Here is a 15,106-nt window from a genome sequence, read left to right on the forward strand (position 1 = left end):
ATCTTATAGTAAATAAAAATTTAAAAAAAATTAAAATTCATTTTAAAATATAAAAAATATTTTAATTGATTTTAAAATTAAACTTTTAAAGTGAAAATTTTGGTATTTTAACTAAAAATTCAGGTTCTACTATGTATACTTATCATTAGAAATTAGGAAACTTGTAATAGTAAGTTGGGTCTAGGAATAGTAACTCTAAAATGTTCAGTAACTCACCCAACCTACTTCGTGTAGCAGTTGGGGTCAATACTTCAATTGGGAGAAATAGGCCATTCGGTAAAGCGAAAAAATAAGACTACAATCTTGCGTGTCTTTCTGTAAGAATTGTCGCCCAATAAATTTTCGTTGATAATAAAGTGTATCATATTGTAACCACTTTGGTAAAAAAAATCATGGAAATATAATAACAACAACAAATCGAGATAGGCTATATACATCTAGACTGATAACTAACCAAGTTATTACATGTTTGGAATAGCAATAATATTCGTGAAATGTTTTACTGAGAAAAAAAAAGAACAATAAATTGAAGGCACATTAATGATTTAGTATGATCATCAAGAAACTAATAAAAATCTGATTGAATCAACATCTAGATTGTTAACTAACCGAGTTATAGTGACAATAACAAATAGAATTAAGCCAAAATATTTCAATCAAATCTCGTGACGCAGCTAGAATAATTAAATGAATAAAATATTTGGAGAAGAAAATGGCTATCTGTTCAAATCTCAATAAGGCAACTAGGTCTTTCTTTTTTATATATATATATTTTAAGGAACAAAATAATTAAAGTGTATAAATAATGTCTTAGACTCTTTAGTGCGTCACAATCATGATTAAAATCCAAAAATCGTGCGAGTTCAATGGCATTCCCAAATGAATACTAATCCATCTATAGCCCCAACAAAAACAAAAGCTTTGATTGGTCCCACTACTGAATTAGAATTTAGAAATGTACTACTAGCACACATCAATTTTGTACTCTATACAGCTCTTTTATTCATAATATTAATAATGGAGCGTATCTGAGCAACCACACATGGGAGCTGAACTACAGGGACATTGACTCTTATTGATAATTTTCCAAATAATTATTATCTTCCTCTCATAACTTTCTCTTAAAAAAAAAGTTTATTCTAACCTTGTTCTCAAGATATAAAGCAAGGGGTAAGTTTTAAGAACCTGTTGCAACCCGCAACCAAGCCTCTTGAGAAATATTATATAAAAGAAGTATTTCTTAAATAAATTATTAAATATACATTCAAAAGATGTGTTAGTGCGTAAAAATATTATTTTAAATAAAAAAGAGAGAATAATGCAATTATTACTAATGTACTATGTGGTGAATTTAAGACCATTTTTCGATAAAATGCCCGTTGGTTAAAAAAAATCGCGAATTTACATGTTATCATGCACCATGACGCCCATGTTAGAGACCGTTACGTTCCTTGAACCACACGCGGCGTACCTTAGCAAACTACGGCGGCAAAACAAATGTGAATATTATTATTATTTTCTCCTATACTAAATCGTATACCTAAAATTAAAACGAAAATATTACCGTATTAAAATTTTAAACAAGGAGACAACGAAAAAAACAAAACGAGTAGAAAGTAAAATATTTTCACAAGAGAAATATTTTATATATATTTATAAACAAATAAAATAAAATAAAAATATTTTCCAATTTCTCATACATTTTTCTCTTTTTTTTTTTCACTCTGGGATAGTAACGAGCACGGGCCGCCAAGCTCTTCTGAGCAATCTATAACGAAACCCCGCTGTAACCGGCCGTAGCGACCCGAATCCGCGGCGCCGAGCCACCAAGCTGACGCCGAAGCCACTTTCTACACTTGCCGTAGTTCCGGGTAACAATCCGCGTTGTTCTTCTTCTCCATCGCCTCCTCTCTTATTGCAAACCCTATCCTCTAGAGGCGGCGGAGACGATACGAACAGATCCTTTAACTTCCGTCGAGCCCTAACTTCCTTGCTCTTCATCGGTGGCGGATCTTCGCCGTCTTCTCCATCTATTTCCGTAACGTCCGATGACATTTCCCGCCGCGGGAGCCTCCTCTCAGGACGGTTGAGGAGCATTCGGAGTGTCTTTCGCCGGCGTAGATGGATGACAGGGCTCGCCGATGGGCTCCTTGTCGGACTTCCTGCGACGGCGCATTGAGTGGCGAGGAGCTTGAATTTTTGTAAGGTAGCCATGGAATTGTAATGTTTCTGTTAATCTCAATCTGAATCTTTATCTTTCTAGAAAATTGGGAACATTATTGGGTGAGGGGGTGAATTTAGCTATGAAATGGTTGCTTGTTAGAGAGAGAAAGCGAGATCTGATCTGAGCAGAAGGAAGCCATGGGATTCGCTTGGGGAGAGGCTTTAGGCTTTAGGCTTTTTGTGCGGTATTTGGAGTGATAGAAGGGAAGGGAAGGGAAGGAGTCTGAATTGTATTGTATTTTATTTTTTGGTAGAAAATATAATAAAAGAGAGAGGAATCAAAGTTTGGGGCTATAAAATAAATAAAATTTAATGAGAGAATACGGACGGCTTTTTTATTTATTTAGAGAGAGAATAACGAATAATTGAATTGAATTGATTAACTTAATTAATGGGGATAGAAATGGAAATGAAAACGGGTTTCAGTTTTGTGTCGTTAATTAATGCGTTTGAGTACACGTGGCGGTCTCTCGTGGATTTGAAACCTTTACTGGAATTGGATCGATGAGGCGAGTCTATGTCCAACCATGGTATTTTCATTTTTCTTCCCAATGAGATAATTGTTTTTTTTTAATTTTTTTTTTTATGATATTGTCGTTTTCGTTGGAGGAGAGTTTGGCATAAATATAACTTTGGATTTTTCTTACATTTTCAGAGCCAAAACCATGAATCTAATTATATATATACCCAAAAAAAAAAAAAAACATTACCATTCAACCAAAGAAAAGAGATTTTTTTTTAGGCTGTTTTGTGGAGTAGTGAATACTACTCTAAGAACTTTTTTTTTTCTCTGAGTTCTTTGCGAACCTATAAAACTTGATCCATATGGGAGATTATCCATGGGAGTTTGACATAAATAAAATTTGAGTTCTCTGCGAACCTACAAGTCAATAAAGTTAGCCTTGAGTACTTTTAAAAATTGAATGAGAAAAAAGTGTAAGGTTTTAATTTTCCAATAAAAGATGAACAACATTTTTTAGCAAATTCATATTAAGAATTAATTTCTTAGATTAGGCTTACATTAAGTCATGAGCTGAGAGTGAAGTGTACCTCATCTGTGTAATTAAATTCCGAACACATTTCGCATGGTATCTTTTAATTATTATTAGTTATTTTAGTTAAATTAAACTCAATTTATTTAAATTAGTTAAAGAGAAAAAATACAAACAAAATAAATTTGTGATATAAAGGCTCCAGGTGGGACAGTGAGTGTGCTAGGGTTTGAGCCTCAGTTGGCCCAAGTAGCTCTGTGGCTGAGACAAGCTTAGTAGAACTTTAAAAAAGAATTACAAAGGTACAATGATTCAACTTATGTGAACTGGGATTAAATGTCAATAGATCTATCTTAAACCAGTAATAAATTAATAGGGTAGATATTATCTGTATTTTTTTTTCACTTGTTAATGTTTTATTTTACAACATTACAATCATTAATAAACATAATTTGCATTTAAAAAAGCATTTATATTTTTATGGATTCTGTGTTTTTTCCCTTTACTTGTTTGGACCATGTATTTTGAAAAATTCAGTTTTGGACCCTGTATTTTGTAAAATTGTTCAAATAGACCCCTAAATTCAATTTTAATGAAGAGAAAATTGAATATAACAATACAATTCTTAAGCATAATGATTTTACTTTTGTTCTGAATTGTTAGTTTGATGAATTATTTGTTATTTTAGTTCATAAAACTTTGATCAAAATCGGGTTTAGGGTTCTATTTGGACTATTTTACAAAATATAAGGTCCAAAAAATAATTTGTTAAAACACAGAATCCAAACAGGTAATGAGACAAAACACATGGTCCAAAAATATATAAACCATATTAGTTCGCTATATTTTCTTGTGAGATGCGATAGTCCTTTTATTTATTTATTATTATTTTGTTGGGATTATTATTATTATGGATGAAGTTTGATAATTATAAAGAGTATCAACTTTATTAATGTAGGTATTTTATGTTTTGTAATGGAGCATTATATTGACTATTCAAAATTTAAAATAAAAAACACCTCGTTGTTATTTATTTATTTTTGAATGAAACACCTGGTTCATAGAATACACAAGCAGAATGTGAGACATTGTTGTAGTATATGGTCAACATTTAGGCTTTAAAATCAGATCACATAGCTCGTGATACCAATCTCGTGATACCAATTGTTAGAATTAGTATAAGCATCACAATGCTAATCCAAGATTATGATTATCAACAAATGCTCATCAACATTAAATATTCTCATCTTATTTAAGATATTAAAATAAAAGTGTAGGATAATACAATTCTTTTTCTTTAAACTTTTTTACGAATCCTCGTTGGTTATTTTGCGCTCTTCAATCTTTAAACCTACAACCAAGTGAAAATTGGGTCGAGTAAAAAGGATTCTGGTTTGTCCAACCTTCACCAACTGGAAGAAAACTTTCTCCTAGATGAGATGTTGGTTTGTCCAACTCCAACGTGACTTAGTTGGTTTAAACAGATAGAGGTCCTTGACTTAGTTCTTCTCAAGGATTAGAGGGCAGTGAGAGTTTGTTGCATTTTTTCTGCGGCATTTAGAAGTGTTTCAGTTATTACTGAGCAAGGTCGTTTTGGTGAGGTATTGTTAGTCATCTAATTTGGTTTTCACTTGTGATCCACCCCTAGTTTCCATAGTTTTAGAGCTAGCAAGGTTCCTCTATGTTTTTAGTTTGAAAGGTGACCCGAGAAGTTTTGAGAGGTTGTCCTTGTTGTGGGGTCTTCATTTGTTTTGACAGCAGGTCTAGTGCTTCTAAGGAAACTAGCATGGAGCCCAAGCAGGCACTGCCTAGTGGGGAAGAGGCTGATGAGACGATGAAAGAGAGGAATGTAGAGAATAACATCATGAATAGTAATGAACAGAACATAAACACACGTGAAAAGGAAGTGAACATGCCAGGAGTCAATGCAGAAATGATTGAAGCTGAAATAAATGAGGAAATATAAGCAGTTAATGAAGAAGAGCCAGAAGAATTGAATGAGGAGCAGAGGCAACAGATCGAATTAATGCGAAGGGAATTCATTGAAAACCTATCTCTAGAGTTGGAAGCAGACATAGAAGCTAATGAGGAGATAGTGAGAACATGAGTCTTAACAACCATGTATGGCACGGGTGGCATCACCAAGACAAGAGTTAAATAGATCCTAAACAATATATGGAATCTAAAAGGAGGCCTGAGAATGAAAACGATGCAGGGTAATGTGTGGGATATTTTTTTTTATTAATATGAGGAAGACTGCAACATGGTGACGCCCCTAGATCATTAGTGGAAAGCTCCTGAACATTCGGGAATGGCTCGAAGATGGAGATTGGAAAAACGATATGAGCGAGGAAGTTTTTTGGGTTCAGGCCCATGGCCTCCCAATACCTTACCTTAACTGGGAAAACACTCCAACAATAGCTAATAAAATTGGAACCTATTTGGATACAGATAGGGCTTCAAGGCTGGAAAGTTTTAAAAGGGGTTTCTTGAAGATCAAGGTCGATATTCTCCTATATTTCTTCCTGAATATTGCTAGGGGACGCAAAGAATGGGTTCAATTTAAGTATAGTAAACTACCCCTGGTTTGCTATAATTGTGGAAGAATTACACATGATGAAAAACAATGTGGGCATCCAAAAGCTTTCGTTTATCCACCTATTGGTAGAGCTGTACCAACGTATGGACCATGGATTAAAGCAGAAATCCCCATGAAAAACTGCTTTGATTCACGCCTGCTAGTATACTGAAGAGACATCAGAGATGAACCAGAGAATTCAAATGGTCGAAGGGAAGTTTTCGAGGAAGGGAGCAACAAATCGGCAGAAATTGAGGATAGTACACATCAAAAAGTGGACAGGAATGATGAAGAAGAAAGGAAGGGGCAGAGTTCTCAGTCTAGGAAAAGCCACACCAGTACGAGGAAACACAATTTTTTGTAAGAAACATACTAAAAAAAGTCACAGAGTCAACTATTTTGGAGAGCCTCACCCGATAGAACAGCAAAGCTCCAAAAACCCTAGGGATGAAGGAGTCATCCGAAGCTTTGTGTCCAACATTGGGCCACGGTGGGCCAGATGCTAGAAATACCCCATGTCCAATTGTGTAAGTCAAGGACTCCCCATGACTTCCCTAAGATGAATAGAATGTCGTGCCCAATGATGTAGGAATGGGCCAGTTTCTAAAAAAGGTGATGGGTCCAATAGAAGTAGACAAATTTGAGGTCTGTCCAACCATCTTTCATGACCCACTTGACATCTAAAAAAGAATCCATGATTTGAAATGGACCAAGGAAGAGAAAAACACACCTATGCTTAACTCCTATTGTTATCCCTGTTTCCTCCCAGCACACGTGGCCCCGTACACTAAGTCCATGGGCTATCCTGAAGGGACCCGAGGCCCAGACTGAGCCCAATAGACGGGGAAGGAATACATCCTGGTGGCCCAAATATCAGTAAGCCCAACATTATCTCAGAATATAAGTTGGGACCATGAAGTTGGCACGTTTAGTCTTCTCGGACCAAGTGTAAGGTATCTGTAACGCCCCAACTCCAGGGACTGTTACGGTGTGCCTTGTAAACAGTGCTAAACTCGATAACCGAGTCATTTGGCCAAAATCGTGAACTAAATATGATTAGCGGTTTAGGGATTAAAAGTTTTGGTTAAGATGTAACGTTTAATATATACATTGGGATCCCAAAAAAGTATAATTTCAGAGTCTATTACAGAAAGATATTTACAACATGCCGATCTAAGCGTCAAAACAAGGTTTAACCCTAGTTCCTCTTTAAACCTCGGCCGTGGCGGACGAGCAGCTGCATATGTACACATCATCACCTAAGCTCTCCAACTCAAGGATGGTCCAGCTTCCTTTTGCCTTTACCTGCACCACATAGCACCCGTGAGCCGAAGCCCAGCAAGAAAACACAATATAACATGATATAATATCAACAGTAATTGTATTGATTATTCAGGACCAACAGTCCAAAAAAATAGGTGACTAACACAAGAGTCACAAATGTGGGGACAACACCCTTTAGCCATGTGATGATAGGATCACCAGGGCTTAACTGATAGTTTACCCCTTTCATAAGCTCGATAAGGATAGGTGTATGGTGAATGGTCACCAACATAACCTTCCTCATGACCATAGAGTCATAACCTGGGGACAGCACCCTTTAGCCATGTGATGATAGGATCACCAGGCTAAATAAATAAGTGAGCATCTCACTAGCTTTAGCAGGATAGGTGCATGGTGATTGGTCACCAACATAACCTTCCTCCCGACTCTAGAGTCGTAACTGTGGACATCGTCCCCTAGCCATGTGACAAACAGTCACCGGGGCCATATGCCCTGGCTATGAACATCTGGTCTTAGACCAGGCAAGTGCTTATAAGTTCATCGCCCTTAGGGTCGATCCAGCATTAATGCCATAGAGCCATTTAATGCTGATATCAATTAGATCTAATCTTCATTCGGCCCTACGTCCTCGACGCTTATGCCGTTTCTGACTCTTAGGTCAGAATCCCTGACTAGTCAGTGCCATACACAAGTAAGCCATGCCACCAAACATATATCACATGTTCAATATCCATAAACAAGGTATTCATCATGCTTACTAAACATGTACTAGTATAATTAGGATCATGCATAAACACAGAGGCTCAAGCTCTGAATGATATCATACTCAGTATACAAAGCATGTCCTCATCACATGTTTCTCATGCGTCATATGCATAATATTCAACAATCCCACATGCACCAATAACAGCCATGCATGTCACGTTCAATAATCAACCAACGTGCATCAAGAATAGCCATGCATGTCATACTTAATAATCAACCAACATGCATCAAGAATAACCATGCATGTCATATATACACAGGGTGCAGTTTTCTTACCTCAGAGTCGAGCTAGAATGATTAACAGAATGACCCTTGAGAACGATCAACTTTTAGTCCTTTAGCGGTCACCTAGTCATAACCAAACATATAGGATACCATCAACAAAAATGATCAACATAGGTTCCCAAACCAATATCTAGCCTCCGGGACATCAATCCACACTTAACCGGGTAGTAGGATCGACCCCGAGGCCTATGGCTAACATCCCCAAGTCAAAAACCTATTTCTGGCCAAAACTGCCCTGATGGGCCGCAGCTCACCATAGCCATGTCGCGACTCACCCTCAGACAGAAGCATAATTCCTCCCAGAAACACATACAGGCCGCGACACACCACAACCAGGCCGCGACACATTACGCAAACCAGCAAGCCACCAGCTTGCTTCCCCTGCGTTTCTCCTCGAAACCAAACCTTCAAACCAGTCCCAAACCTCAACCTAACATCCAATTCAACCACTAAACATTATCAACAACTCACCCACATCAAAACCCAAGTTAAACATCAATTAAACTTCCATTAGTTCCAACTATTTTCCAAGAAATCACAAGCTGAAAGTTTAAAGCCAAAACAGAGTATACCATGAGACTAATGGCTGAAACTTACCTCAAACTTGATTTTGAATCCCCTTTAGTGGCTGAATCAAATTCCTAAGCTCCCACCTTTGATCTCCTAGCTTAACTCCTCAATTTGGGCTCTCAAAATTCAAAGAAAAGCAAAGGGGAAAGCATGTACGGGAGAGAAGAAGAAGATGAGGATGGGGCTTTGTTTTTGGTTCTGTTTTCCACAGCCTACTAACCCTCATATAAATCCAAGCTAAATGACCTAAATGCCCCAAGGTCATTTAAGGTTCCTAAAGCCAACCCAAGGGCAAAACCGTCCTTTCCCGCCTATCTCGTTAATTATAATTAACGCTCTCCAATTCCCGCTATTCTCAATATTCTCAAATACCAATAAATCATATCCCATTACCCTTTTATTCCCGATAATGTTCTAGTCATCAAAATGACTCCGAGACTCACCCCGAGCCCCGAACTTAAACCCGTTATGACTAGATCGAACACTTACATTTCATGATCATCCCATGCCGAATAGCTCGAACCAATCCACCTTATAATATGGCTATATTAATCAATCACAACCATACACCCAAAATACACAATTATGCCCACAGCGGCCAAATTACCAAAATACCCTTATAATCATAAATACACCCATATGCATGCATTTACCATCATATAATAACATAATTCACATGAACATGCATATGATCATTAAATAACATCATAGTTTAATTATGGCCCTCCCGACCTCCTAATCAAGGTCCTAACCCTTATTAGGAAATTCGTGGCATTACAACTATCCCCTCCTTATAGAAATTTCGTCCTCAAAATTTTTCTCAACAGATCGGAACCAGAATTCCACTCACTTGACATAAATTTTCAATTCTCCGGGTCGCTTCCTCGACCTCATCATCTCTATAGCCTTACCTTAACCCAAGGTATATTCTGTTCAATAGAACCTCATTACTTATGTCACAATCTGAACTGGCTATTCCTTATCGGAATACTTAACCTTAACCTTCAGATTCTCATAACTCTACTCATAAGTTCCTTTAACCCATGTTCACTGCATGGGAACACATAACTCACTGTATACAACTGCGAGTGCCAAAATATAAGCGATCCAGAATCAACCTATCCAGACCTATCCAGGATTCAGTTGCCGAAATGAACTAGGGCTTAACTTGTCTTAATTCCTCACCCCTTTTCCCATAGTGATACTTTAGAAAAGATACATTCTCCTACCTGGAATTCCACATTCCTACTTTCCAGTTCAATAACACTTTTCCATTTGTTCTGGGAGATAAGCGACCCAGCTTCAATCTCCAGCAATCTCATTAATCCCCTGAACCACCTCAGGATCCAGATATATATATATATTACCTCACTCATCTTATAAGATGTTCCTCCAATAATAATTGGATAACCCTCTCTCTCTGATTTGCCACCAGTCTGAGAGTAATAATCTGTACTGAGTTCCATCTATTTAATCATCACCTTCCAACCCTTCCAAAACTTGGAAGTCACAATAAAGTCTTCATCTAATAAGATAGACCTTGAGTTCATGAAGGCACTCTATCCTTCTCACAAAGAGACTCGAATACTGATCAGCCGTACTATTTGCTTATCCTTGCTGATAAAAGTATACTCACTTGGACTACTGGTCCACAATGACTTAATGCCAATTCATACTGATCCATCAACCTGGGAATCCCACCGCGAAACTCATTGCGATGCCCTCTTATTCCCACTATGAAATACCCAAAGGCTGTAATGGCCTTGCTGTTTCTTGATATTCTATCTTGACCTGCTAACTGGTTAAGAACTTTACACGCATCTCATTACTTCCCTCTTCATCTCAGGCCATCACTATAAAGCTTTCATAACCTGTTACCTTTCCATGATGCCTGAATGAAAAGAACAAAAGAATAGCATGAGATTCATCCAGAATCTCTCAGTTAATCTCGATGTCCATCGGATTCCAAATCCGATCTCTATATCACAATAAATTCATATCAAACGCTATACAACCCTTAGCTAATCTAGCTAAAGTTTCCCATTCAATCTTTCCCATCCGTGGCTCACTTAACCATCTTTCCTTTTTATCTTTCTTGAGATAATAATCTCAAACAATAAACTGGCCACCTGGCCCACCGGAAACTCTATTCCAGTCTTGGTCAGATTCTTTTAACAACATGTTGCATAGGCAACCACTTTTCTCAATTACTGGGATGTCATAACAATCCACTAACTGATCCTGGTCCATAAAAGACCCAAAATACTTTCCCAAGGCACCTGAAATATCTTTACCATCCATGGACACTCCTGTCCCCAAGGCACTCTTCATTCTTGGTAATTCTCCGCGGAGAAAATACCACTACACCATCGTCCAAGACGATCACAAATCCCATTCAAATAAACCTTTGAATGCTCTATTCATCTGACTCACAAACACTTAGCATTAAATCAATTCTCAAAATATATTCAGCACTCGCAATGCTCTAATCTAATACCAACACAATCCTTTATATAATTTCTTCTCTCTGATTTCTAACTGGTCCTAACCAGATCCAAGATCCACCTTATAAGATTCAATCTTACTCAGCAACTAACCCTTTAATTCTTATAACTCCACTGAGCCACTCAAAACAGTACTCACATCTGATCCCATCTTTGGCACTAATCCAATCACCATTCTAGTCTCTTTTTATAAAAAGGAGCCCTGGCAGACCACCTGGCAGCACATTCAGAACCTACAGACTAATCTGGTCTGTCCTGATCTCATTGGTACGATCCAAGTGATATTCACCACGCTAGCTAAGAGCCCCATGCACCTCCCTGCACAAAACTCTAGCCCTCGCTACAGGTATCATAAACATACCAAATCCATGCACAGTGCCAATTGTCACAAGACTTTCCGCTCTCAAGCCCAAGAATTACTACACTTTCCTTGCCATTCAAGATTGCTCTTTAATTACTTACCCAATCCAAACCCTGGATCAAACCTAAGCTTGTCATAACCAGCTTTATCAAGTTCACTGATGAGTCCTTTCCATAACCCAACTCATCTCATAAATTACCAATACCATGTTACATTTCTCATCACATCATAACCATGTGACCTGCATAGCAACTCCATGCCTCTCTATATGCAACAGACAAAAGGGACAGCATGGCATCAAAACCAATTAGCATAACTCAAATCTCAGAACTAGAAAACTGACCTGCCACTCCTGAGGAACTAGTCTTTGTCTCAGACTCTGACTGCCTCGGATCAAACACTCGAGCTGGAGTCGAGCTGTCTATCCCCTTTTTCTCATCCTTTAACACGGGGCACCTCTTCACAATATGCCCAACCATACCACACGCGAAACATGCCTTTGCTCGGCATTCTCCCAAGTGACGCCTCTTGCACCGCGTGCATATTGGACGAGTCTTCCAACTTTCATTCTTACTTGTTCCAATAAGTGGAGGTACCACTATCTGAGCTTCATGCTCTCCAGCACTCTGCTGCCCGATCTGATGTCCTGCGCTCTCAACAGCAAGAGCCTTCACTACCACCTAAGCATAGGTAGAGACTTCATGCACTGGGGCAACTTTAATGCCCTGAGCTATTCCAGGATTCAACCCTTGAATAAACCTTTCCTTCCGAGATATATCTGTGGGTACCATATCAAAGGAAAACTTGGTCAACCCATCAAATTTGGTAACATACTCGGTCACTGATGCATTACCCTGAACAAGATTCAGAAACTCATTCATCTTAGCGGTCTTAGCTGCATCACAATAATACCTCTCATTAAACAACTTCCTAAATTCTTTCCAGTCCATCACAGCTGTGTCTCGTGTCTGGGATAATACCTCCCACCACGTCCGGGCATCATCCCACAATACACATGTAGCACAGATTACCCTATCGTGACCTACCAGTCCCATACTATCAAGAATGGAGCTGATCATGCCAATCCATTGCTCAGCTCTGAATGGATCTAGGCCTCCCTCGAAGACTGGAGGATAAAACTTCAGGAATCTTCCATTGAGAAATTCCCATCTACTCTCAACCCTAGGCTGAGCTAAAGCTGATGCCACTCCTGGCATAGCAAAGGAAGAGGTACTCCCCAACAGACTCCACTGTTGCTTCAAATACATGATCTCTTCCTCCTGCCTCTGCAATCTTAATTGCAAATCTGTAAGCGTCTGCTGAACATTCATAGGTGCAGACGAAGAACTGATACCCTGGCTGTTACTCCCAGCCCCTGTATAACCACTACCAGGCCTCATTATCTGCCTTGAATATAGACCTGCTGATTGAATCTGCAGTCAATAACTTGACCCATTAATCACAATAAGCATATCAAGGGCTTTCCCCCACGGGATAAATCTTACCACACCACAATCATAAACCACTTGCAGTGCTACAAACATGCCCATGGCATTCATACATTATTCAAAATCCCTGCTCTTCCAATACTCAAACCATGCCTCCAACCCCAGCATGAAAATATCACAATTATATATTCATGGAGCAGGCAATCATATGATCATAATCATATATAAATTCACGGAGCATATAATCATATAGTCAAGAGTCAGGCTCTATCAGAATCTCATGCTCCCTAATACAGTGTGCAGGTAATGCATTTACATTCTATTTAAGCAGCTATGCACATAACTACAGAAATAGTTACCATTCCTTGAGTGAAGCTATATTTAGTGATGAGTGTACATGCCCAGCTTGTCTTCAGCAACCATAAACCTTGGCTCGCTCTGATACCAAGTTGTAACGCCCCAACTCCAGGGACTGTTACAGTGTGCCTTGTAAACAGTGCTAAACTCGCTAACCGAGTCATTTGGCCAAAATCGTGAACTAAGTATGATTAGCGGTTTAGGGATTAAAAATTTTGGTTAAGATGTAACGTTTCACTAGAACGTTTAATATATACATTGGGATCCCAAAAAAATATAATGTCAGAGTCTATTACAGAAAGATATTTACAACATGCCGATCTAAGCGGCAAAACAGGGTTTAACCCTAGTTCCTCTTTAAACCTTGGCCATGGCGGACGAGCAGTTGCATATGTACACATCATCGCCTAAGCTCTCCAACTCAAGGATGGTACAACTTCCTTTTGCATTTACCTGCACCACATAGCACCCGTGAGCCGAAGCCCAGCAAGAAAACACAATATAACATGATATAATATCAACAGTAATTGTATTGATTATTCAGGACCAACAGTCCAAACAAATAGGTGACTAACACAAGAGTCACAAATGTGGGGACAACACCCTTTAGCCATGTGATGATAGGATCACCAGGGCTTAACTGATAGGTTACCCCTTTCATAAGCTCGATAAGGATAGGTGTATGGTGAATGGTCACCAACATAACCTTCCTCATGACCATAGAGTCATAACCTGGGGACAACACCCTTTAGCCATGTGATGACATGATCACCAGGCTAAATAAATAAGTGAGCATCTCACTAGCTTTAGCAGGATAGGTGCATGGTGATTGGTCACCAACATAACCTCCCTCCTGACTCTAGAGTCGTAACTATGGACAGCGTCCCCTAGCCATGTGACAAACAGTCACCGGGGCCATATGCCCTGGCTATGAACATCTGGTCTTAGACCAAGCAAGCGCTTATAAGTTCATCGACCTTAGGGTCGGTCCAGCATTAATGCCATAGAGCCATTCAATGCTGATATCAATTAGATCTAATCTTCATTCGGACCTACATCCTCGACGCTTATGCCGTTTCTGACTCTTAGGTCAGAATCCCTGACTAGTCAGTGCCATACACAAGTAAGCCATGCCACCAAACATATATCACATGTTCAAAATCCATAAACAAGGTATTCAACATGCTTACTAAACAGGTACTAGTACAATTAGGATCATGCATAAACACAGAGGCTCAAGCTCTGAACGATATCATACTCAGTATACAAAGCATGTCCTAATCACATGTTTCTCATGCGTCATATGCATAATATTCAACAATCCCACATGCACCAATAACAGCCATGCATGTCACATTCAATAATCAACCAACGTGCATCAAGAATAGCCATGCATGTCATACTTAATAATCAACCAACATGCATCAAGAATAGCCATGCATGTCATATATACACAGGGTGCAGTTTTCTTACCTCAGAGTCGAGCTAGAATGATTAAAAGAACGACCCTTGAGAACGATCAACTTTTAGTCCTTTAGCGGTCACCTAGTCATAACCAAACATATAGGATACCATCAACAAAAATGATCAACATAGGTTCCCAAACCAATATCTAGCCTCCGGGACATCAATCCACACTTAACCGGGTAGTAGGATCGACCCCGAGGCCTATGGCTAACATCCCCAAGTCAAAAACCTATTTCTGGCCAAAACTGCCCTGATGGGCCGCGACTCACCAT

At 38.8% G+C, this 15,106-nt stretch overlaps 1 protein-coding gene across 1 annotated transcript; it reads right to left on the reverse strand.

Moving 5' to 3' along the window:
• Positions 1–1,624: 1,624 nt before the first annotated feature.
• Positions 1,625–2,487, reverse strand: LOC133818520 (uncharacterized). The gene has a single exon (XM_062251437.1). It carries the CDS (start codon positions 2,212–2,214, stop codon positions 1,720–1,722), a length of 495 nt encoding a protein of 164 aa, XP_062107421.1. The 5' UTR covers positions 2,215–2,487; the 3' UTR covers positions 1,625–1,719.
• Between the last annotated feature and the right edge of the window lie 12,619 nt (positions 2,488–15,106).

This window comes from Humulus lupulus, chromosome 2 (assembly GCF_963169125.1).
Source record: "Humulus lupulus chromosome 2, drHumLupu1.1, whole genome shotgun sequence".
Taxonomy (NCBI): Eukaryota; Viridiplantae; Streptophyta; class Magnoliopsida; order Rosales; family Cannabaceae; genus Humulus; species Humulus lupulus.